The sequence below is a fragment of the Pristis pectinata genome, chromosome 40 (genome assembly GCF_009764475.1).
Source record: "Pristis pectinata isolate sPriPec2 chromosome 40, sPriPec2.1.pri, whole genome shotgun sequence".
Classification (NCBI taxonomy): domain Eukaryota; kingdom Metazoa; phylum Chordata; class Chondrichthyes; order Rhinopristiformes; family Pristidae; genus Pristis; species Pristis pectinata.
The window spans coordinates 8,715,196-8,741,229 of record NC_067443.1 but is presented as its reverse complement, the minus strand read 5'-3'; the positions used below and the strand labels follow the sequence as shown (position 1 = coordinate 8,741,229).

At 45.7% G+C, this 26,034-nt stretch overlaps 1 protein-coding gene across 1 annotated transcript; it reads right to left on the bottom strand.

Moving 5' to 3' along the window:
* Nucleotides 1-6,963: 6,963 nt before the first annotated feature.
* Nucleotides 6,964-22,726, bottom strand: LOC127587422 (uncharacterized). Its single transcript, XM_052045719.1, has 5 exons — nt 22,546-22,726; nt 12,871-13,209; nt 12,484-12,783; nt 10,800-10,924; nt 6,964-7,044 (listed from the first exon to the last, which is right to left on the bottom strand). The coding sequence occupies exons 1-5, from the start codon at nt 22,724-22,726 to the stop codon at nt 6,964-6,966; spliced, it is 1,026 nt and encodes a 341-aa protein (XP_051901679.1).
* Between the last annotated feature and the right edge of the window lie 3,308 nt (nt 22,727-26,034).

Here is a 26,034-nt window from a genome sequence, read left to right as displayed (position 1 = left end):
TTGTCCTATCCGGAGAAGATAAGCAGGTTGATTCTGAATTCTCTGAAGCTAAGAATAATGAGGGTTGATCTTATTGAAACATAATATTTTGAGACGTTTTCACTATTGGGAGAGTCTCGAACGAGGGCTCGTAGTTTCAAGATAAGAGGCCAGTTATTAAAAACTGAAGTACATAGAAATTTCTTTTGGTAACCGGTGGTAAATCTCTGGAATTCTCTGGCCCAGAGAGTTGTGGAGACCAGCTCATTAGTGTTTAAAGTAGAGGCAGATACCTTCTGAAAGATCAGAGGCTTGGGGGCTGTGGGGATGTGGTACAGAGAGGGAGTTGAGGCATCATTTTTGTTTACATTTCATACCTGGACAGATGTCACATTATCGTGTAGGTGCCAGTGTTGTTACTGCACTGGAGCAGTTTGGGCAGACATGAAGCCCAGGTCTTCAGTTCTGCATCTCAGATGTTCACTGGCCCCAATGCCTTTGCGGTATCCGGGGGTCTCCGCCGATTCTTGGTATCACGTGGGCTCAATGACTTGGCTGCAAGTTTGCTTTTGTTATGATGGGAATGGCAGGAACACTTTAAATGGGCAGACTGCTGGTCTAAAGATGGTTGTGAGTACCGTAGCCGTGCCTTTAGCTCTCAATGCTGCATTCTGTTATGGCTGAGGATGAAGGTATTCCTGAAGCCTCTGCTTCTCTTTGATAATTTAGTTGCCAACCGCCATTCAAAACGGGATGTTAATACGACTGCAGAGTTGGATCTGATCTGTTGATTATAGAGCTCGCTTATCTCTGTCTAATGCATGCTGCTTTCGCTGTGTTGGGCTCATGTGTTGACACCTACTTGTTCAGCTATGCCTGGCGGTGCTCCCGGCCTGCCTTTCTGTACTCCTCATTGACGAAGGTTCAATCCACTTATCATTAATGGTACGATCAGAGATATCCCAGGAAATGACATTACTGATTGTGATGAGCTTCGTGGATACTCTAGAGATGCCAGATCCGTCCCAGGTATCATATTCAGCACGATTTGATTACCACACAAAATGACTGACTGTGTACTTTATGTGACCTTGCACAAGACCGTACAGGGGCACTTGGTAAATTGGTTTATTATTGTCACATTTACCGAGGTACAGTGAAAAACTTTATTTTACATGCCATCCATACAGATCATTTCATTACAACAGTGCCTTGAGGTAGTACAAGGGAAACCAATATTAAATGCGGAGTAAAGTGTTACAGTTACAGAGAGAGTGCGGTGCAGGTAGACAATAAGTTGCAAAACCATAACGAGGTAGATTGTGAGGTCAAGAGGTCCATCTTATCGTATTAGGGGGACCGTTCAATAATCTTATAACAGCGGGATGGAGGCTGTCCTTGAGCCTGATGGAACGTGTTTTCAGGCTTTTACATCTTCTGCCCGACTGGGGGGGGGGGGGGTGGTTGGCGGGGGAGAAGAGAAAACATTACCAGTCTTATCGTGGATAAATGCGCCTTGCTGTCGGGAGTTTGGTGGTGAAGAGATTTATACTTTCTGGTAGTTTATTCAGTAAATGTTCCAAAGCCAGTTTGGCACTCATGTCCTACACGGCTCATCCAAGGTGATACCACCAAGACACTCCTCGCGATGAAAATTGGACTTCCCCACCGAGATTACAGTCTGTGCCCTTGTATGTAGAAACACGCTGCTTCTTTAACTGAGGGAAGGCGCCAGATAGCAATAAGGAGGTTTTCATGTCCATGTTTGACCCGATACAATGGGGTTCAGAGTCAATATTGATTACCCATGTGTGCCTTGCGCCACCATATCCATGCTAGTAGCCAATAGACGTCGTCCAACCTGCTGAATAATATGGATTCAGAACCGATCTGGCAGATCAATATCAGGCATCCGTGCGGGGCTGCGGACTGTCAGAAGGGCGTTGCGGAGAATAGTCGTTTGTGGCATCTTGCTGAGTACACACCTGATGTCTTTTTTCTTCCTTGCTTCAGTGATTGTGAAGGTCCATGGTACGGTAAAAAAAAACAAACTAAAATGTAATTTTGCTTTTGTCCGCACGTTGAAATAGTGGGTAATTCTGCCTCATGTGGAGAACAACTGAAAATATTTGTTCTGCGTCGCCTGGTCTTGAAACCGTAGATTAATACAGAAAGAACAGGGGCCATTCTATTCTGGTGATAGCATTTTGAATGAGAGATCCGTTTAATATTATCTTAGCTCCCCTGCTCCATTCTCACAAGGCTGAAGATTTCACCCCGCCAAGACCAAGGTTAATTGTCATTCCTCCTAATTACGTGTGAAGTGAAGGACTTTCTGGGCCATTTGAGGCGACAGCAAAGGACTGCGACATTGATGACGTTGTAGTCACACGGAGACCAGGCTGGTCCCGGGCAATAGATGCCCTCCTTAAAGAACATCTGTGAACATTGGGATAATCCGGAATTTCACAGTACTTCGCTGAGACTCGTTTTTTCTTCATTCTGGATGTATTTAAACTTGAATGTTCATTTCAAATTGCCGTGGGGATTCCAACTGCCCCCTCCGGCTTGTACATGCCGTCTTCTGGATCACTTATTGATTTCCGGCTTCCCTCTTGAAATTTTGAGATGGATTTAATGGGACTCTCTGGTCTGAAACATCTCCTATTTGGGTTGTTAGAAATTGCTCCGGTTTATCGCCCATAAAACATTTTATCACCCATAAAACATAAGTGATTGTGTGTGAGAGGAGTCTGATAAGTTGTCTAACTCTGCTACATTAGAATCCGTGATGCTGTTGGCTACCGACCTTCGCCCCGTGCACTTAAACGGCCAGGATCTCCCGCTGGCCAGCCATTTTAATTCCACTTCTCATTTCCACACTGACATGTCTGTCCACGGCCTCCTCTACTGCCAAAATGAGGCTAGACGCGGATTAGAGGAACAACACCTCATATTCCGTTTTGGTAGTCTCCAACCTGACGGCATCAATATCGATGTTTCTAATTTCCGGTAACCAATCCCCTCTGCTCCATCCCATATGTTTCCCTTATCCCTCTGGCCCCATTGCCCCTTCTCTTTCACCTCTCGCCGCCCCCACTACCTGCACGCCACCCACACCTCCCTCCGTCTGGTTCCCCACCTCCTTCCCTTTATTTTACTGTCCACTGTTCTCTCCTATCAGATTCCATTGTTTTCGGCCCTTTGCTTCCTTTACATCACCTCCCAGCTTCTCACATAGTTCCCACTCCCCCCTCCCACCTACCTATCTTCCCCCCTCACCTGGACACACCTATCACCCACCAGCTCGCACCTCCCCACCCCACCCGCAACACACACCCTTTTATTCGGCTTCTGCTCGCTCTCTTTCCAGTCTTGATGAAGGGTCGCGGTCTGAACCGTTGAATGTTCATTTTCCTCCACAGATGCTGCCCGCCGCTCTGAGTTCCACCAGCACTTTTTGTGGGATGCTCCAGATTTTCAGCATCTGCAGTCTCTCTTCTGTCTCGAGTTTGATTTTATTTCTCTTAGTTGTTTAGGATAAGTGTTTATCCTTCGCATTACAACTAGATCAAACGTCGCATCAGAAAGTTTCTGTCGAGTATAATTTCACGGAGCAACAATTCTGTTTCTCTAGGCTGGTGTCTTCCTGCAACAGTGATAGTCTCAGGGATCCTCGTGTTCCTGATCATCCTAACTTCTATTTGGATCTATAGAATCCGTGGATCAGGTGAGGATTCGCCTTTCCCAGACCTAACGGTTAATGGTTATAACAGTTATCGCGGTCCCAGTCTCGAGGTTCTGAGTGCTAATTGCTGTTAATGGGCTCAGAAGGGAGGAGGTAGGAAATAATTGGGGCAGGAATTTGGGTGAATTGGTTTGAAGTCACGGAGGGTTGCGATCTGAGGAGAGGGATATCTGAAGTTCAAGAAAACGTGTTTCCCGCCATCATTGCCTCTGTGGTTTAAGTAACATATAGGCAATCAGAAGACCCCAGTCCTCAGAATGCATGGGTCGAGTGGGGCGGGGGTAGAAGGCATGAGGATCTTGGGAGGTCTTGGAGTATGACGCTTTCACTGAGGTATCGGCGACCGTGGAAGGATCATTGGTGTGTTAAGAAAATTCTCGTGTTGGGGTCCACTGACATATTGTGGAATGAATAACGAAGTAATAACGCACATGGATGGTGTTTGTGTATGTGAAATAATTGGAAACTATTAGCACAGACCCACTGCTAGTATATTAGGGACTACTGTCATATTTGGGACTGCTGGCATATAAGGCATCTCGGTAACTAATTATAAATTTTCCAGAACAAATAATATTTTCAATTCATGCTCTTAACTATTAATACACAGGGACCCGTCGTCAACCGGAGAAGAGGCAAGGACAAAGCAGGACGACTCAGGTACATACACTCAATGAACCCCGTTATAATATTCACAAACTTGATGTTTGAGATTGGATATAAAAGAATAAAGGGTCAGAACGGAGTCAGCAGGGATTTGTGAAACGAAAGCCCTATTTGACTAATCTGCTGGAGTTCTTTGAGGAGGTGACTCGCAGAGGAAAGTCGGTACAGTAGTGAATCTGTTGAAGAATGGTAGGGCATGGTGTGCGATATCTTTAATTGCCAGTGTTTGATGTACATTCCCCCAGGCGCCGATCATTTACGCAGCTCTCGAGTTCGCTGCTGCTTCCTCTGCGCGCAGATGAGAAACTGGTTGGTTTGTACCTCGCAGGATTATGAAGAAATGGACTGAACCTGTGGTCACACTAACCCACAACCACCCCCCCCCCCCCAAAAAGAAAGAATCATCAGGTGACACTCCAGGACTGTCAAGATCTGTACGGTTCGTTTATTATGTAAATAAAACAATTCAGTGTTGGACTGATACTAATAACGCGATTTAGGCATGTTGCAAGCCTTAAGTGAAGGCCAGAGACTTCTTGCATAGTTTGTGCAATTCTTTGAAACTTTTCGTTTGATCATAGAGCTCCCTTTAATAACAATATTTTGATTTGTTTTTCGTTTATGTAAATTAAATATATTGTAAGATAATAAAAGAAGACGTTATTGCATTAATCAATATTCAACTTCGGTCATTTCTACCAGGGGTTACAAGTTAGGCTGCTGCTGTAGAAACAGCTGGTTAGCCAACAGCTGGAGCATTTGGAGTAGTTCTGGGGCGCATCTTACTTGGAGGGAGTGGCCTTGGAGAGAGTGCAGAGTTTTACCAGAATAATAGCTGAGTTAATTTACGAGGAACATTCCTCAAACAAAGTTTAAAGTTTCTGTGCGTCCCTTCGGTTCCCTTAAACATATTGAAAACCAATCAAATCATCCTTCAGGTATGAGAGTAACTAGTGATTTAATCGGATTTGAAGGGACTGAGAGAACGGTTAGAAAGAACCTGCTGCCGGTAGTCAGACAGTCTAGAGTAGGAGGAGGCAGAGACGGAGTTTCATGGGTGAAGTTTGGAAATTCTTTGTACTCAGAGGTTGGAGAAATATAGAACTCTCTCGTGCAAATGGCAATTAATCTCGGAATAATTGGCACTTTAAGATCTGATGCTGAGCGATTTTTATTAACAATGGATATTACATAATGCGAGAGATAGACGGATCAGTCCGAATGGCCTCCTCACGCTCATGGTATAATTTCATGCCATCTGGGTAAAGCTGCTTCACCCCTACGGATTTCCCCATACCTTCACATTCTTGTGCTCACCTGATACCCATGTCAACGCCACTCGGAGCCTCGGCTCAAGGCGAACAATGTCGCGTAGAGTTTGAGGAATCAGTGATTAGGTGAACTGGATCATCCCGCACTTACCATAAGTCTCTGGAAGACAAGTTGTAGATCTAAAATAGCGTGTAGTCTGACGGTAATCAAACTGGGTTCCTTGTGTTTCTTGCCTATTGTGTTGTCATTCTATAACTATTTGGCTCTGCGGCTTCGTTAGAAGAGGAAATACCGAGCACCACATCCCATATCATGAATCCATTAATTGTGGTGGTTTCAAGCACTTTCCCTCTCCTTTCCCTCCCCTCACCATTCTCCCACTCGCCTCTATATTCCCATCCGACCTTTGTTCTGGACTCCCCACTACCTCTGCACCTCAATTCACGTCAACTCCTTTCGGACGTGGACAGGATCTGAATTAGTTCAGTGTTTAAATGTTAGTTACTTGGCTTATTAATTTAAGCGAGTTTATAAAACCCTTTACAAAACTTCAGCGCCAACATCAGTCTATTCAAACCCTCATTAAGGAACTAAATATCTTCTGGATAAACAGTGTTAACTCGGGATTGGGAACATGAGGTTTACAGGGTGTCAAGCACTGGTCCACATTGAACATGGGCGGTTTCAGACCGGTCAAGTAAATCAATTCTCCAGCTTCCAACCGCACACTGTTGGCCAGCAAATGTGCGCTGTGCGTTTGTTCAAATTCAGCTGGATAAACCAAACAACATCTGAAAATACACAGAGCTCGAGTTTTCAAATCTCTTTTATTGTACGCTACGACTGATGCATTGTTAAAATTCTTGAATTATATGGAGTCGAATTTCCCTACAGAAATACAAAGTAAAATTACTAGTATCAGTTGAAGAAAATTGGAATTCCATTAACCGGAAGTGACAAATCAGGGTAAAAATAGCAGAATGTCATAGTTCGCGGCTGTTAAAAGGGATTAGCTATTCCTCTTGGGATGCGGTTTCCAACAACGTGGGTGAAATTGCTTCAGAGGTGTCACGATTTGAGGCTCTCCAGTAGCTGGTATATTGATCAGGATTGGTAGATCCTCTTCTGGGTACATTTGAATTTGCTTACCATTGGTAAACTGACCTAAGTTCGCAGGCACTAGGAAGGACATACATCTCATCTGAGGCAGACTGTCGCCAGCGTTACCGGGTGGCCGCAGACAATCAGCAACGTGTGGCTGAATTTGTCACTTACAGCCTTTTCCGACTGCAAACCTTCTACTGCACCGCGGGAATCCTTGCTTCCGACTGCCGTGTCTCCGTCGGGCCCACATTAAATGTCAGACTAGCATAAGTTGACTGCGAGAGAAAACCGAGAGCATCGTCAGGGGATCGTGGGGGCAGTAGGATACCATTCATCCCATCAACCTTCTTCCACAATACTACTAAATTCTGATCTTTTAGATAACACTGACTCTGGTCAACTTAAGTCAGCGGATTCGCTTAAGTGTTTAAAGATTTCAGAAGAAGTCCTCAGAATGGGCTTTAGTGAGTGGGGTTGGGAAGCAAGGAAAAGGTGGAGCACGATGGTCATAGTGCATGGGAGATGAGTGACTGAAGTTGAGGAAAAAGGTGTTGACACAGTTTGGATGTAGTTAAGATATAACAACGGCTAGAAGTCGCTAGGGGGAGCGGTTTTCAAGCTTATTAACAATAACGACGCGGTAGGACGGAGCACGAAAGGAGAAATAATGAGACGTTGTCACAAAGATGTGGCAATAACTACAGGGGATGTTAGACTGAAACAAAAATAAATGGGTAAAGGGAGTTTAGATCAAGAATTCAAAAACTGTTTTGAGGATAGATTCTCAGAACAGCGCGTTCTGGAGACAATCAGAGACTAAACATGTTGCTGTGCAATGAGATAGGATGAATCAAAGACCGAATAGTGAAGGAGTCGTTAGGTACAAGACTTTGATTTGATTCAGGAGGTACCCTGCAGGCTGACAGTGGGCAGAAGTTGGTCTTCTTCTGACTTGCAAAATGTAACAACTATGGTACCACGGGAATTGGTCTTGGAATCTCAACATTTTACAATTGATATAAATGACGGGAAAAATGCACCGTAACTTACTCACAACATGAAGATGGGTGGAAAGTTAAGTTGTGATGGGGACATTAAGAGGCCAGAAGGAACATAGAAAAACAAGTGGGTAAATAACTGAGAAATGGGGTGTAATGTTGGAATTTCTGAAAATGGCCATTTAGGCAGAAAGTATAACAAAGAAGCTTGATGACGTAAATGGGGAGAGGTTGCGGGGCTCTTAGGTACAGAAAGATCTGCATGTCCCGGGGTATCGGTGCAAAGTGTTGGTTCGTAAATACGGCAAATATTTGAGGAGGGTCACGTGATATTAGACTGTATAAGGTTAGTATCGCACACACCAGGGTGCAATGAAGTTCCTTGTTGGCATGAAATCAATACAGCAATAAATACAATGACTAGCGTAAAACAAAGGCAGTGGTGCAATTTCAGGTAGTGCAAAAATACTAAAATGACAAGAACGGAATAACCGAGAACGTGACAGCACCACCGGGAAGGGGGTGTAAAGGTGAAAAATGCATGGGGAATAGAAGGTAAAAGAAGGGAGGATCTGTTTCTGTTAGAAGAGGCATTGCGGAGATCACATCCGCAACAAGCGTTTACGGGTTAAGGAGACTAATACCTGGAATGAGTGTATTCTCATTTTCTTAAAAGTTTGGGTCAGGCTAGGGTTATATCCTTTGGAGTTTAGATAAATGAAGGAAGACCTGATTGAAATATACAAGATCCTGAGTGTTCTTGGTAAGTTAGAGGTGAAGCTGATGCTTCTTCTTGTGGGAGAATGGAGAACGAGGATTCATTATTAAACAAAATAAATCACCCGTTTAAGACCGAAATGAGGAGAATTTCTCAGTCTTTGGAAATCTCTTCCCTAAAGACGGGAGTGGAGCCTTTGAGCAGAGATTATTGATAAGCTAGGGGTGAATGTTAAACGTGAGGCGGAGTTGAGGTTGCAATCAGATCAGCCATGAACTTGTTTAGTGGCGGAGCCCGCTCTAGAGGGCTGAGTGGCCGACTCCTACTCCTGATTTGCATGTTCTTATGTCCTAGAACCTTTAACCCTGTTACTGTCTCCATCAATACTCGCTGGCCTGCTGAGGATTTCCAGAATCTGTTGCTTTTATTTCAGATTTCCAACATCTGCAGTATTTTACGTTGTTTGAAAAATAAAACAACCGATTGTTCTCAGCTTTACTATTCCTAACAGACTCCAACCTCAACTTGAGGTCGTGAGAGTTGAAGATGTCCCCCATCCTTTGTGTGAGGACGTATTGTTGGACTCCGATGTTACTCTGCATTTCCACCGCCAGGGGAAATGGTTTCACTTCACCCACTCGGTAATTTTTATTATGAATTTAAAGCTCTCCAATTAAAATGGTCCTTAAACTTCCTTCAAATGCCCTCGTCATTTATCCCTATATGAAGGTCGTGAAATATCATTCTGCAATTATTGCATGGTCGACTGTCTGGAAGGTGAAATCGCAGGCGATCCAGTGAGCTGGCCAACTGGATACATAATTGTCTTGGTGGAATGTGTCAGAGGGTGGTAATGGAGGGTTGTTGTTCAGACTGGGGGCCTGTGACCAGCGCTGTGCCGCTGCGATCGGTGCTGGATCCATTGTTGTTTGTCATATATATCAACGACTTAGATGTTAATATAGCTGGCATGATTAGGAAGGTTGCGAATGACACGAAGATTCGTGGTGTGGGAGACAGTGAAGAGGGTTGTCTGAGGTTACGACACGACCTAAATCAACTGGGAAAATAGGCAATGGCCAAGGAATGGCAGAGGAAATTTAGCTCAGACGTGTGAAATGAAGCATTTCGTAATTTAAACTTGGGCAGGACTTACATAGTAAATGATACGGCCCTGCAAATACGTAGTTCTCTGAAAGTGGCTACACAAGGAGACAGCGTGGTGAAAGACATGTAGCATGCTTGCCTTCTTCGGACGGGGCTTTGAGTGCAAGAGTTACGACGTCATGTTACAACTGTACAAGACGTTGGTGAGACCACACCTGAAATATTGTCTGCATTTCTGGTCACCATACCATACAAAGGATGTGATGAAGCTAGAGAGTGCAGAAAAGATTTACAAGGATATAATCCGTACTGCAGTGCTTGAGTTGTAAGGATAGGCCGAATCTGCCGCAATTGTTTTCCCTGGAGTGAAGACGTTGGCTTATGGAGGTTTATAAAATCGTGATGGGCATGGATTAAGTGGACGGACATGTCTTTTTCGCAGGACAGGAAAGTGTAAAACTAGAGGCTACGGGTTTAATGTGTGAGGGGAGAGACCTAAAGGGGATATGAGGGGCATTTTTTCAACGGAGGGCTGGGGTGGGTATGTGGAACGAGCTGCCAAAGGAAGTGGTAGAGGCGGGTACAGTTACAACGTTCAAAAGATATTTGGACAGGAACATTAATATGAACGGTTTACAGGGTCATTGGCCAAATGCAGGCAAATGGGAATAGCTCAGGGTGGCATCTTGGTCAGCATGGACGAGTTGGGCCGAAGAGCCTGTTTCTGCGCTGTATAGCTCCGTGACTATATTTTCAATCACTAGCTTCGAATGTCCAGACGCAGAGGAAAGATTTGCAGCGTCTCATTCGGAACATTTTATCGATTCTTAAAATAAACGTAGATAGGCGCGTGAATATGCGGAGAATGGAGGGATATGGACGTGTAGGCACAAGGGACGAGTTTAGTAGGCGTTTAACCATTAGGTTAATTGGCTCGGTACAACGTCGTGGGCCGAAGCATCTGCAAGATTCCTGCGCTGTACTGTTCTGTTTTAAGTAAACAAAAACTAAAAATAAAGCAAAGAATAAAATATTTGTACTTCATTTCCCGCTGTCCGTGGTCTCACGTCTGCAAAGTTCACAGCACCGCTCTTGTTGCCTGAGATGGAAAGAGATTTCAACTTAACGTTGGCTTTAAATCTCGTTCTGAACTGACCCAGAAACAGACAAGAATACTCAACAAAGAGTCATGGGGAGGAAGAACGACCTCGGTACCTGATCGCCGGTTCCTGAATCTTCTTCTCACAGCGACCATAACGGTCGCCGGAAGGATAATCACCACCGGAAACACCAAATAAAGCAGGGAAATGCAAACCTGTTGGGGCGAATCATCTGCAAGAAAAGAACCATTCATTTTTATATGTTTAAAAATCTCTATCCCATAGTTTCCGATTCTAACAACATAGTCAGAAGCAAGGTGCCCAGGGGAGGAGATTGGTCGCCGATTATACTGTCGCCCAGATCCCGAATACAAATTATAAATATTTCTGAAAGCATTAAGTATCTATCGATGTATCGAAAGACAACGAGAGGGAGAAACAGATGGGAAGATAGATAGATGTATACAATATGGAGCAAGAGACACACTACATAGTACTGAAAGTATGGGACCGCTGATCAGTGAAATCATCCAATTGTAAGGCACCGGAAAAATATCTGGTGCCCTAAATGTTGACACATGTTCACCCCATTACCCACCTCTCTGTCCACATTCAGATAATAATCAAATATTAAGTACAAGGATACAGCCAACTCTGGAAAGCAGCATTCGCTAATCCGAGGAATACCGGCCCACCAACGTTTATTTCCTGACTACTATTCAACATTTAATCCATCTGTCAGTGTCTATCAGCCCTCTTAGGGCTCATCGTTTTCCTTCCTCCTGCTCTGGCAGAACAGTCGATACCATTGTGTTTTCATGTAGAGGATAAGTAAGGCTCATATGTTTTGGAAAGTAAGTATCCAGAAAGAATACGGTGACAGCAAAATCAGGAGTAGGGATAGCGAGCGGGGTAAGACAATATTCATTCAACAGCAAAAAAAAAACAAATATAGGGTTAATGTCGGAGCTCAAAACCAGAACCTTGGTTATCGTAGGTGTGAAGTGTTCCAAACGTTCTGATGCCAACATTATAGAAAACACATTGTAAGACACTGGAATTCGGCTGAGAACAAATTACCACGAGGAGTCGACAAGCGAGACTTTATGCCCGTCGGGACATCAGGAATAATTGAACAAGCAGGAGTTCCCTGTCACTGAAAAGGGGCGACCTGATTGTGGTCTTTACATTGTTCAGGTTGTTTGATTGGCTGGACAAAATATAAAAAAGAGTCACCAAAAAATCCGACTGGGCATTCAGGAAATAAAACCGTTATTTTTCCAGTGGTCAGAATGTGGAATTTGCTCTCAGGAGAAATATTAAGAAGGACAACAAAATACTAGCACAGAGAGGGACAGAACGGCGTCTTTATGCGCCGTGAACCCAGGAAAAAGCTGGATAACATAAGGTAGAAAAGAACGGAAGAATAGGGCGGATGAAGGTGGGCGGGAGGAGGTTCAGGTGGATCATACACACTACAATGGAACAGAAGGGCCGAATGGACTGCACCTCTGGTAGAAAGTTGATGCTTAATGTAATCCTTATAACCCCAGAGAAATGTTAAGGGTGAAAGCGATAAACTGAAATTGAAAGTTATCGTTTGATGCAAATTCTGGTATTTTCCCTTGTAACTTAATTAAGGTTTGAACCACATCTCAGAAAGCCGGACACTGAAGTATTGGGAGGTGTGCGGTAGGAAGATAGAAAGATGAGAATGGATTAACTCGTCATGTACAAAGTAGCTTTGCGAAGTATTAATGTTCCTCATTCTCGCTTACTCCTGAAATTTACCTCTTCCAGCGAAGACGCTGTCACTGATGGTTTCGGTATCGTTGACTCGAAGCGCGCAAGTGCAGACGGCGCCGCTGCTCCAGGTTTCCACCGGGACGTCGATCTGACTCCTGACACTTCGCGTCCCGTCACGGTCGATTGTTCCGGAATCCACCCGTCCCTCGACATCCCGTCCCGAAATCTCCCAACGTATGGACAGGGAATCGGCGGCCGCGGTTTGCGCCAAGCACATCAACTGGACCGTTTTCACCCCACGGATTTCACCCGCCGCCGGAGTTAAGAGAAGAATGTGCGGAGACCCTGGCGGGGATTGGAGTCGGGACGCAGTTACAGATCGGCATAAATTCGGGAATTTGAGAAATTGAATACAATTGACCAGATGCTAACCTGCAATGATCAGTTTGGAGCCGTTTCCGAACACGAAGGGCAATCCGCTAAATTCTTTGGCTGAACAGTAATACCACCCCGAATCATTTCGTTGGACATCATTGACAATCAGGGAATAAATAGTCAATTCACCGTTAACTTGTCCCGATAATCTTCCGACGGGAGGGGTGTACTCCATCACAGAGAAAAGGTACTGCAAATGCTCTCGGTGCTGCCTTTTGTACCAGAAAACCTTTCCACTTGATAACCAGCCCGTGTGGCAATGCACCTTAAAGGTACTTCCAACGGAAAGGACCTGAGCCGACGGAGTCTGGGTGTAAACGTCCTGGGGGCCAACAACTGCGAAGGGAAGGAATTCATCAGAAGGTTTGTTAGGGTGATAATCCATCAAGACTATTGTAGGGAAAATATAGACCGTGCGCTGCCGCAAGATGCACCATCCGGTCACTAAATGATTAGGATTCCTAATCTTCATTTGGATTTAAATCTTCAGGGTTAAATTGAAGCAAGAACAGGAGAAAGATAAAGATAGTCAAACAGAGAAAAGTAGATAGACAGTTAACAGAGGTGATCTTTGCAGCCACCGAAGGACAATTTGAAGTCTCAGTAGAGTATACGGCCTTCAATATTAGCAGAACAAGATCCTGAAAAAAATCAGGAATGCAATAATCATCACGTAATATTTTAATGAGCTTGATTGATGGATAACTGTGGCGCACGGAGGCCGAGTAAATCCTCAGTCCTCTTTCCAAAAGTGGACGTGGGATGCTTTATGTGCACCCGAAGGGGCCCTTGGAAGGCCCCATTGGAAGCTCTGGTAATTTTGGAACACGGCATGTTCTGTATATAACGGGATAATTTCACATGATGCATTCTTCCCCTAAACTTATCACTTCAATGATCTGGCGCCAGAATTGCGCCCCAAATTTGAAGCGGATAAAGACTAACCTGGGAAGAAGTGGACCAGGACACAGGCCGTTAAAAAGCTCATTGTCGCCGCGGCTGCGAATTGTACACTGAAAGGTTACCCGGATACCGGTGGGCTCGGAAGTGAAATGCACGGCAGCTGCCGAAATTAGGCACCGCGTATAAAGATAGCTCTCTGGAAAGTCCCGCGCCATGCCGATTCGGGCTGCGGGTTTCCTGTTTACACCTTAAACAGGAGTGAGGGCGTCTAACTGCAAAGGGCGATCTGTGATAGATCGCATTGAACACGCGTGGAAAGCGTTGTGTGGACCAGGCTGCTTAAACCGTGGGCAAGAAACCGGTGGTGTCGAGTCCCTTTCTACTGCTTCTCTCAACAGTGTGGCCCCTGCACTTTGTCTCTCTGCACTACACTTTGCTTGTAACTGCAACACTGAATTCTACATCTGTTTTCCTTGTCACTATCTCGACGTACTTGTGTGTAGATTGATCTGTCTGCGTGGCACACAAACAAAGGTTTTTCAGTGTATCCCGACACACGTGACAAAAATAAACTAATAAACGGAGTGAGAATGAGCACACTCCCGAGCCGATGTTCTGCCGGACATAAGGGCAAACCTGCGCCAGCCATACTACCGGGAGGGAAGTGGGAGCGGGGTAGATGGGAGTTTATTTTAAAAACTGTTTCGCACAGAGCTGATGGGCGGGGGTCAGTGGTGGAAGAGAAAGCGACCGGATTCACCCACAAGAACCTTCCTGTTCCATCCCTTGCTCTCGCCTGAGGAAACTTTTCGGTCGGTCTATCCCAGTAACCGCTGTTGCTCAGTTCAACCCCTCCCAGGTGGAACGAGTTCCACAGCCAATTTCGCACCCTGGGGAGAGAGGATTCTCCTGATTTACACTGAATTCGGATTTATCGTTCACCTGGTTCTGGTTTGCTAGGACATCTTAGGAGTCCGTTCCGCCCGGACAAAACCCACCCCTCACCCACATTCCTATTAATTCCAGACTGATTGTCCTTCCACCACCGGCACAGGGATGGTTTACAGCAGCTGCAGGAACACCCTTGGGAACCCATGTAATCACAGGGAGTGGGGTTGCAAACTCCACGCAGACAGGATCGAACCCGGGTCGCTGATTTGCGAGGTATCAGCACTAACCGCTGAGCCACTGTGCCGACCCTGTTCTGCTCCCGTCCACATGGGAACTATCTCTTTGTTACACGACATTGGACAGGATGGAGTAAGACTTCGCTTTGTCAGGGGTGGGAGCTTAACCGAGGGACTGGGAATTGTTACTGAGAAGAGTTTTATCCGAAACAATAAGAACACGAGATCATCAGAAATGGCAACAGGAGGCGGCCATTTGGCCCCTCACACCTGATTGCCCTTCCAATCATCTCAGCGCTGGTTTATACCTTGGTGCCTTTTCCCGGCATCAATCCCACACCCGCCTTTCCATCTAATATCTAAAAATCCACCCAACACGGACCAGGGACTGAGACGAGTATCTTTACAAGAAACTTCTGAAGATTCTTTACCATCTGGCTGAAGAAATTTCCTCAGTTCAGTCCTGAACGGCGACCTTAATTTAAAAGTATGGCCGTGGTTCTAGATACCTGCAGCCGGTGTGGGGGAGGGGGGCGGGGCGGGGGGGTCCAAGTTGGAGGGTCATTAACTCCGCATCTACCCCGTACAGCCCAGAAAACATTTTGTAGGTTTCTATGAGCTAAGGTCCAACTTTTCTAAAGATCACAGGCCCAATCTTAGTCCTATATTTAACCAAATCATCATTTCCTTGTGACAAACGCCAACAAATTGTTTCTCCTGCTAATTGCCTGCTGCACCTGCACATTAACGTTCAGTTTTTTTGTGTACAATGAACGCCGGCCACCCTGAGCACCAACATCTTTCAGTCTCTGGTCATTTAAAATTTCTTTACTAATTGTTGACCAATGTGGATGATCGCACGTACTTTCCGCGTTCCGTTTCATTTCCTTTGCAGCTTAGGCATTCACTTAGCCTCTCTGTATTCCCACTGAAGATTGTCTGCATCTCCTACCTCTGGTTTTGTTATTCGAAAACATACGATCTCTTCAACTAAATCTGTGATATAGACTCAGAGCACTACAGCAAAGAAACAGGCCCTTTGGCCCATCCAGTCGATGCCGACCTGATCTTCTACTTGCACCCGGACCATATCCCTTCAAACTTTATCCATGTACCTATCAAAACATCTTTAAAGTGCTACAATTGAACTCGTGTCTACTACTTGCTCTGGCAGCTAGGTCCACGCCCGCAACACCCTCTGACTGAAGAAGTTTCCCCTCACAAGCTCCTTAAATATTTAATCTTTCTCCCTAAACATGTGACCTATAGTTCCAGCCTGACCGAACCTGAGGGGAAAGAGTCTGCATTCATTCACCCTATCTATACCCCTCATAATTTTGTATACCTCGTTCTCCTGCGCTCCAGGGAATGAAGTCCTCACCTATTCAACCTTTCCCTATGCCTCAGGTCCTCAAGTCCCGGCAACATCTGTGCAAATTTTCTCTGCCCTCTTTCAAGTTTATTGATCTCTTTCCTGTAGGTAGGTGACCAGAAATGCACACAGTACTCTAAAGTCGGCCTCATCAACGTCTTGTAGAACAGGCGGCACGGTAGCGTAGCAGTTAACGCGACACTATTACAGCTCCAGCGATCGGGGTTCGATTCCCGCCGCTGTCTGTAAGGAGTTTGTGCGTTCTCCCGTGTCTGCGCGGGTTTCCTCCGGGTGCTCCGGTTTCCTCCCACATTCTAAAGACGTACGGGTAGGTTAATTTGGGGGTTTAAAATGGGCGGCGCGGACTCGTTGGGCTAGAAGGGCCTGTAAATAAAATTTAAAAAAAATAAAAAAAATCAACATAACATCCCAACTCCTGTGCTCAGTGCCCTGATTAATGAAGGCCGATGTGCCAGAAGATCTCTTTACAACTCTATTTACCTGTGATGCCACTGTCAAGGAACTATGGGCCTGCCTTACTGGGTCACTATTCTATCGCACACCTCAGTGCCCTACCATTCAGTGTGTAATTCCTTCCCCGTTTGGTCCTCCCAAAGTGCAACACCTCACACTTCTCTGCATTACATTCCATCTGCCATTTTCCTAGAAGGTCCAGTTCACTTTGCAAGCTTTGCTAGCTTGCCTCACTGTCCACTGCACCCACAAACTTGGTGTCATCCGCAAATTTGCTGATCCAGTTTACCACATTGTCATCTAAATCATTCATACAGATGATAAACGGCAACGGACACAGCACCGATCCCTGCGGGACACCACTAGTCACAGGCCTCCGGTCAGAGAGACAACCATCTACCATCACTCTCTGGCTTGTAATATTGAATCCAATTGACTACTTCATCCTGAATGCCAAGCAACTTAACCTTCTGGACCAGGATTCCATGCGGGACTTTGTAAAAGGCCTTGCTAAAATCCCTGTAGACAAGATATCACGCCTTCTCTTCAACAACCTTCTTCGTAATCTCCTCGAAGAACTCCATACGATTGGTTAGACATGACCAAACACTCACAAAGCCATGTTGAATATACATAATCAGATCCTGTCTATCCAAATATTTATACTTCCTGTCTCTTAGAATACCTTCCAATAATTTACCCACGACTCGCCAGCCTAAAATTTCCCTACCTATTCTTAGAGCCTTTCTTGAACAACAGAACAACATCAGCTATCCTCCAGTCCTCTGGCACCTCTTAAATATCTCTGCCAGGGCCCGTGAAATTTCTGTACTGGCCTCCAACAAGGTCCACGGGAAGACCTTGTCAGGCCCTGGGGATTATCCATTCGCCTCAAGACAGCCATCACCTCCTTTTCTGTAATCCGGATATGGTCCATTACTGCACTACTCATTTGCCTCAGTTCTATAGTCTCTGTGTCTGTTTCCAGAGTAAATACCGATGTAAACATTTCATTTAAAATCACCCCATATCTTTCGGCTCCATACACAGATGATCACGCTGATCTTCAAGAGGACCAATTTTGTCCCTTGCTACTCTTTGCTCTTAATATAGCTATAGAAACCCTTGGGATTCTCTTTCACCTTATCTGCCAGAGCAACCTCATACCCCCTTTTAGTCTTCCTGATTTCTCTACTTAAGTGTTCTCTTGCATTTCTTATGCTCCTCAAGCGCCTCATTTGATCCTAACTGCCTATACCTGATATGCGCCACCGTCCTTTTCTTTACCAAGCCTCAATATCCCTCGACAACCGAAGTTCCCCAAACCTGCTAGCCTTGCCTTTTGTTCTAACAGGAACATACCGAATCTGTACTCTCAATATTTCACTTTTGAAAGCCACGCACTTACCAAGCATCTCTTTGCTGGAAAAGAGCCTATCCCAGTCCACGTGTGCCAGATCCCTTCTGATGCCATCAAAATTGTCCTTACTCCAATTTAGAATCTTAACCCGACGACCAATCCCATCCTTTTCCCTGATAATCTTGGAGAAGGCGTTCCCTCACACACACTTCTGTCACCAGCCCTGTTTCGTTCCCTGAGAGGAGATCCAGTATCGTGCTCGCTCTAGCTGGAACTTCAATATATTGATTAAATAAACTTTCCTGAAAATATTTCACAAACTGCATCTAACAGTATCTATATATATGCATATCATACTAAATTTAAAATGATCTATTTATTTCCGTTAGCCAATCTTCAATCCATGACAGTATATCACATTAACTCGTGTGGAATCTTATCAAAGGCTTTCAGGAAATCCAAACACATCAACTGTTAGCCTTTACTTCTGCTGCGAGTTACAAAAAAAATACACTAATAGATTTGCCAAATATATTTCTTCTTTGACAAATCCATAATGACTTTTTCCAATCCAGTCATTATGTTCCCTGTTATCACTCTTTCACAGTGGCCTTCCCTGCCATTGATGTTCGGCTAACGAGTCTGTTCATTATTTTCCTTCTCTCCTTTCTTCAATGAAGGGGTTACATTTACTATCTTTCAATCTGCGGGAATCTGTCTACAGAGTTTTGGAAGATGACAACCAGTACTTTCACTACATCCATAGCCATCCTTTTTCAAAATTCTCGGAAATAAATTAACAAATCCCGGAAATTTAACTTCGTTCTTGTCAATCTCACCAACAGCGTTTCTTTGTGCGAATTCTACTTCCCGTGAGTTCTTCATTCACTCCAGACTTGTAGTTCTCTGTCGTTTCCAGGAGCATTTCTGCTTCTCCCCCGCAATGATATGTACAAAATATGCATTGAATTTCGCTCTTTTTTTTCTTCACCCTAAAGCAACGTCGACGGATTTGCAGTCTATAGAGGTGGGATCCAACTTTTAAATGGATACTTACCACAATCCACATCTTCTCGTCATCCAAGTAGTCAAATATTCACACAACAATCCAGTCAAATTGTGTTATATCGTGACGTGGCACGATGCAAATTAAAACAGCCGTAACTTGGTCAAACCGAGAGCTGAAAATTCTGTCCAAGTATGTTTTATAAATAACGTAAAGTCAGAAGAGAGAATCTGTGATGCATGTTTTGCATTCCTTAGATGTTTCGCGTGTCCCTTTTTAACTCTAGTCAAAGTAAAGGATCTTTCGATAAAAGTTGAAATCAACAGTGGTCGGGGTGGTGCATCGAACGATGTCACTTCACTCATCCCTACACTCCATCCTATATGTGACGAAGAGGAATTTCTCTTGTTGCTTTTCTCTGTTGAATTTCTCAATCGTTCAGCCCCATGAAAACCTTTCAAATCAGGGATGTGGAACCAGAGTCAGGTCAACTTCTGTTCCGTGACGCACAGTGTAAAATAAGCCCTGCAGTGCATGCCCAATTCATAATTTCAATGGAACAATAGAACTATAGATTTTGAAAAATGTAGTTTCTAGAAATATCAAAGAAAAACAGAAAATTCTGGAAACACGACAGTTCAGACAGCGTCTGTGGAAATTTAAGGTTTCAGGTGGAAGGTTCTACGTCAGAAAATAAAACCGCAGAGCCTAACAACTCAGAATGAGGCCGTACATTCGCCCCGTGCACCCCCAACAACCCCCTCCCCGGGCTAGTACCGGCTCATTCCACGCTGGCCTGTTTAAGCCTAACAAGGAGGAAGGAGAGACAATGCAAACACGGAAGCGAGCGCTCTATCCCAAAAGCTGTTCACTTTTCTCCAGTTCTGACCTTGCTGACCGACAGTCGAAGCTCTCGATTTTAATATTTGAACATTGTGCTGATTCTTTCATGAGTTACCTGTGACAGGGGCTACCCCCTACACCCACCTGCTTCCCGAAATTTCATTGGCCACACTCCTGTCCCTGTTTCTGGGGTTTCCTCCGCCTCCTCCCACTGAAATCCTCCAGAGTTCGACCCTCCCTGTATTGTATCTTCCTTCAGCCCGGCACTCCTTCCCATATCCGTGCCTCCCCCAAAATCAGCTGTGATCAAAATAAACTTTGAAGAAGGCTCAAGAGGAAAGTTCTCGTTCTGAACCAAGTTTCTGTACAGTGTGAAAGTTTGTGGTCCACCTGTTCTGGAAAATGTGGGAAATCAGCCACTCCAGGAAAAATTTAAGCGTAGGTGTCAGGTTATAAGAATTTCTTTGTATGTTGTTTCAGTCCAAGTCTATTTTTGAATACAGTCTGTTAATGTTCAACTGCCGTTTCACACTAACAAAGAGTCTTAAGATTCTTTGTTTGCCACTGACATCCGGTGTTTATTGGTTGAAGGTTCAGAATGCAGTAACCGGAAATCCCAGCCTAGCATTGCACCGCCCTCTTGTGACCCACATAGAATGGTAAAACTGCCTAGCGCTTGTCAAACGCCAACTTGCGCCCTCTGCCAACTCCCAGAATAAAAAAAATAATCGGAGAGTGAGATGCAGTTCAGTCCCTGTGGCAAATCCGCTACTCACTTACATCGTGGGAACCGTCTATTTACCTGCTCTGACCACAATTTCCTTAATACTCAGACCCAACAAACACTTAACGATGTCTGCGCTGGATTTCCTGTTCACCCCACCTAAAATAAAGGACTTCTTTGTCCTTGAGTTCCTGCTTTTCAGCGTCCTTCCTAGTTCTCCATATTCACATTTCATGACCTCATCCTATTTCCCACCGACGTTGCTGGTAGCAATGAGTACCATGACTTCCGGCTGCTCACCCCCCCCCCCCCCACCCTTTTAGAAGACTATGGACCCGACCTGAGACGTCCCTGACGCTGGCACCTGGGAGGCAACATATCATACGGGAGTCTCCTTCACGTCCACAGAATCTCCTGTCTGCTCCCTTAACTATATAGAGTCCCCTATCACAATTGGTCTCCTCTTCTGCCCCTTTCCCTTCTATGCCACAGAGCCAGAGCCAGACTCAGTGCCAGCGACCTGACCCCTGCGGTTTCACCCGGTAGGTCGACTCCCCCCCCCCCCCAAGGTAACCGAAGCAGTATACCTGTTATTGAGGGGAATGGCCACAGGGGTGCTCTGCACTCTCATCTTATTCCCTTCCCCCCTCCTGACAGTCACCCACCTACCTGCCTCCTGCATCTTAGGTGTGGCAACCTCCCTGTAGCTTCATCTATCTCCTCCTCATTTTCCCGTATGAGCCGAAGGTCATCCACCTGCAGCTCCAGTTCCCTCACACGGTCTGTAAGGACTTGCAGCTGGATGCACCTCCCGCAGATATAGCTATCAAGGAGACTTGAGATTTCCAAAATCTCCTACATCTGGCAGGAAGAACATATGACCGACCCTGGATCCATTGTCACTACTTTAGCTGGGCATTACTAGACAAAGAAAGAAAGAAAATTACCAGAAACGCACCTTAGCCTCTTCTCGCCGAAGCCTCTTGAGCCAAAGCCTCAGCTCCCCACTCCAACAATGGTCCACTCACACAAGCGCCTCTCCAAAATGGCGGCTCCGCTTGACCCTACCTTCTTTTTTATTGGTTGCTGCCAATAGGTTAATTTCTCGTTCAATTATAACCTAACAATTTGCGGTCGTGCCTCTTATATTGTCATGAAGTAATTGGAAAAGAACTGGGTCCCGACACTCAGCTCTTTATATGGCTCCCATTTCTCGCACCGAGAGTCCCGCTTCTCTCTCCGTCACGGCCCTCGCTACCCGGAAAAGCAAGGAAAGTGAACAAAAGGTGCTGGAGAAAGGGGAAGGACAGAGAGGACAGGGAAAGATAATGGCGTCAACAGTGTTTAAAAAGAAACAGACGGTACCGGGTCAGAGGATGAAATAGATGAATATAACCTTCTGCACCCTCGCCCCTCTCAGCCACAGTTACAAGTGTCACCCTCTGAATACTCGGCGGCTCTTTCATCAGCCAGTGCCCCACCGCGGCCGGAGGTTCCCTATATAACCTAATAAATGATTTGAGGGAGTATTGCCCCTCCCACTGTAGACTGGCATAAGATACACACTACCGTGCAAAAGGCAGATGAGGATGTTAACGAAGGTGTAGAACACATACATACCATATTTCAAAAGCATTCCGGAATAACCCCAGAGGCGGGGACGCCCGCCTTGATAAATGTTATTGTAATTGGGCTACAACCCAGATTAAAGGAAATGTTCACTGTTACTTGTGAGGATGGGAAGGCAAAGATTTAACTTCGAGGTTTTCATTTGATTTAAGATTGTGAGTGTTTTGCAACATTGTCAAAGGCAGTTACAACACCAGGAATCTAAACCTGCTAAAGGAGGTGGGGACACGTTACTTGTGTCAGCACCGCGGTTACTCCACGTCAACCAACCTGGGTCGGGGCAGCGGATGCGGTCGAGGTAGAGGACGGGGATATCCGCGAGGAGTTTGTGTTGTTTGTGGACAGTCTGGCCACTGGGCTCGGGAGTGCCCTCGGCTCCAAGGCAACATTGATAGTTAACAATTTCCGCCCCCATCGCCACCGCCACCACAGGCTGCGCAATTCACTTTAAACAACCCATTTGATCAACATTCCCAGCTGCCATAATAGGGGCTCCACCCCCAAATTCTGCCCGTTATGAAGATTTAGGAGCCTGCTATTCCCTTGACTGTATGTGGATAACAACTTGATTTCTTAATTGATACTAGAGCCACTTATGCCACAATTCATGCTTCCGATTGGCCATTAGCATCATTGAGCAATGAATCAGTAAGCGTTGTGGAACCTTAAGGACAACCAGTCTCGTTACCTGTTTCTCGGAAGGTTACTTATCAGCTTCAGGGAAACCAAGGGGAACATCACTTTCTTATAACACAGAAGCCTCCGGCTAATTTGTTAGGGCGGGATCTCCTTTGTAAGCTTGGCTGTACGTTGGTATGTACCCCTGATGGAGTACAACTTGAAGTTCCAGAAACCGTATACCCTGCTGTCTGTGCCTTGTTGGAAGAGACTGCTTGGGTAAAACCCGAAGTTTGGCGGTAGTATTTCACTAATAAATCTTTGTCTACACCGCATTAGCCACAGTTAAACAACAGCTGCAACTCTCTGAAGCCCGAAGAGTACCGGGAAAATACCCATACATGACATCCGAGTGACATACAACTATCCATTGTACGGCGAATTACTCTGCGGCGGGTCTGGACAATTTGTATGAGGAATCTATGGGGCAACTATTGTGAGACGGCCACAGTAAGTCCACCTCTATTACTAATTTCGCCCTCTTGTGTTGGTCCCGAAGGCGTTGCTGCTGCTACGAAACTACCATCTGATGCAGACCCACTTTTCCGAATGCCGCTCCATGGTTTACCATCTCTTATGCGGAACACCAGAGGCCATCCATACTGACCCGGGAGGAACTCTCTCAGTTTTTCCCGAGGCAGTTGTCTTCACATACAGCAAATTTGTGTCTTATCCCACCGATTTCAAACACCATGTTTTGAACCTTTCTACGTCACAGAACGATGATATCACTGATGTTTACTCACCCAAGCACCGGAGACCCTGTGGGCTTCTCACCTCTTAGGCGACCCCAGGACGGCACGGTGAATTAATTGCCAATCTCATTTCTGCTATTTAATTACTTTCTGCGATCGTTGTTATTAAATGTAAGGCTGATGGAAAACCTAATGGAAATGATGAAGTGTCTAAAGATAAACCGGCTGGTTTTGCTGCAAAGGCAGCATCAGCGGACTCATATAAGATAAGATTTCTTTATTAGTCACATGTACATCGAAATACACCGTGAAATAATTCTTTTGCGTAGAATGTTCTGGGGGCAGCCCACAAGTGTCGCCACGCTTCCGGCGCCAACATAGCGTGCCCACAACTTCCTAACCCGTACGTTTTTGGAATGTGCGAGGAAACCGGAGCACGCGGAGGAAATCCACGCAGACACGGGGAGAACGTACAGCATGTGGTACCCCAATGTGTTCAGACTTCCAACCCCTTCCCAAACGCTACTGATGAATTCGGACATTCACAGCGTGATGCATCAGAGACTGAAAATACTCCATGGACTTCAATTACCTAACTGTATGGGTTATACCTCTGTACTTGATATTGTGTGTTTGTTCTCCCGACAAGTAGAAGCCCATCCGACTTGGCGAAATGATGCTGTAACTGTTGCTAAAATTTTATTACAAGAATTCATTCCTAGGTTTGAAATCCCTGAGCAGATATCAAGTCACAACGCTTTGCAGTGTAAACACCATTTCACTTGCCCGTACCACCCACAGACGCATGGGGCGGTGGAGTGACAGAATGGAATCCTGAATAACATACTGGCTCAATTATACGAGGGAACAGGATTAAAATGGCCAGAGGCACTTCCACAGGCCCTCGTGACAATGCGCTGTGCTTCACACCGTGTAACGGGCCTATCTCCACATGAGATAGTATTGGGATGTCCCATGGGTTTCTCAATCGCTCCTCCCCTTTCTCTCAAACAGATGGACATCCACACCATGAGCGAAAGCATGTTGCAGTATTGTGCGGCACTAACGCCAACAGGTAATTGAAGCTCAGAGGCCGTGACGACTACAGACTGCCCGAACCACCAGCTGGGAGTTTGGGTACTCGTGAAATACTATCGGCGGAAACATTGCCTTGTACCCTTAGTGGGAAGGACCGTACCAAGTGTTGCTGACCACGCATACTGCCGTGAGCTCCAAGGGAAACAGACTTGGGTCCACCAATCCCATGCTGAACCTGCTGCACCACTGGACCAGGGTATCGTTGGCAAAGAGGTCCTAGAGGACAAGAACTAACTAACTAACTGCATTATTAGATCACTATCATTCGCTATTTTAAGTAGTCACTGTGTGTTTTAGGTCATGGATATTCTGTGTGCCTGTCCTTCAGCCCAGAACCGCACTTTGCTAGGTCTTAGTTATGAGTACGCTCTTCGTTCTAACCAGTCCAGTTGTCGGATATGTTCTAGAGGGCCCACGTATTGAGGGGGGGGGGAGTGCCAATGCGGATAGTAGCCCTTAATCAGAGTGAACTCCATTCCGTTTCTACTTTGATAACGACACCAGAGCTGAAGAGGGAAAATAAATTCATACTACACTGTCCATAGGGACGAACCTTGGCTTTGCTGTTGCTTTGAGGGATGGTATCAGCCTTCCTCTGACAAGGCGTGTAACCCTCCAGTGGTGAGATTGACTCATGAGAGTCAGGGAGAGGTTTGCTATTGTAATACCCAGAATCTGGAGGCAAACTTAGGCAACAGTACGTCAGTACGTGCAACTTCTTCACCACTGCCCACCCCACCACCACCCCCCACCACCCCCCCCCCCCCCACCCCCAGCTCAGCCCTGTTAACGGCACTTATTGGGCCTGTGGCCACAGGCTTACCCTGGTTGCCGGGAAATATTATTGGCTAGGTTGCTGTTACCTGGCCAATGTGACACCATTATGTACTACATGCCATCGCTCTCCCACACCCAGCTGAACCCTTCTGGATAATAGCGGCCCCATTCTGAGGTCCTGTAAGACTACCTCGCGAAAACATCAATGTGGCTTCTGCTATGGAAAGATTGGCCGATGAGACGACCCCCACATTACAGGACACAAGCCAGGCCACTAACGAAAATTACAGCTGAGATGGTAGCGATTCGCACTGTGGCTCTCCAGAACCGGTTGTTCGGCTTACTCTGGCGGAGGAAGGTAGTACTTGTGCCATTATCAGTCGGGAATGTTGTATGTACATTCCTGACTCGTCTGAAAGCATCATTGATTTGGCCGTACACTTTCAGAAGGAGGCTGACGTCAGAAAGATTGGGC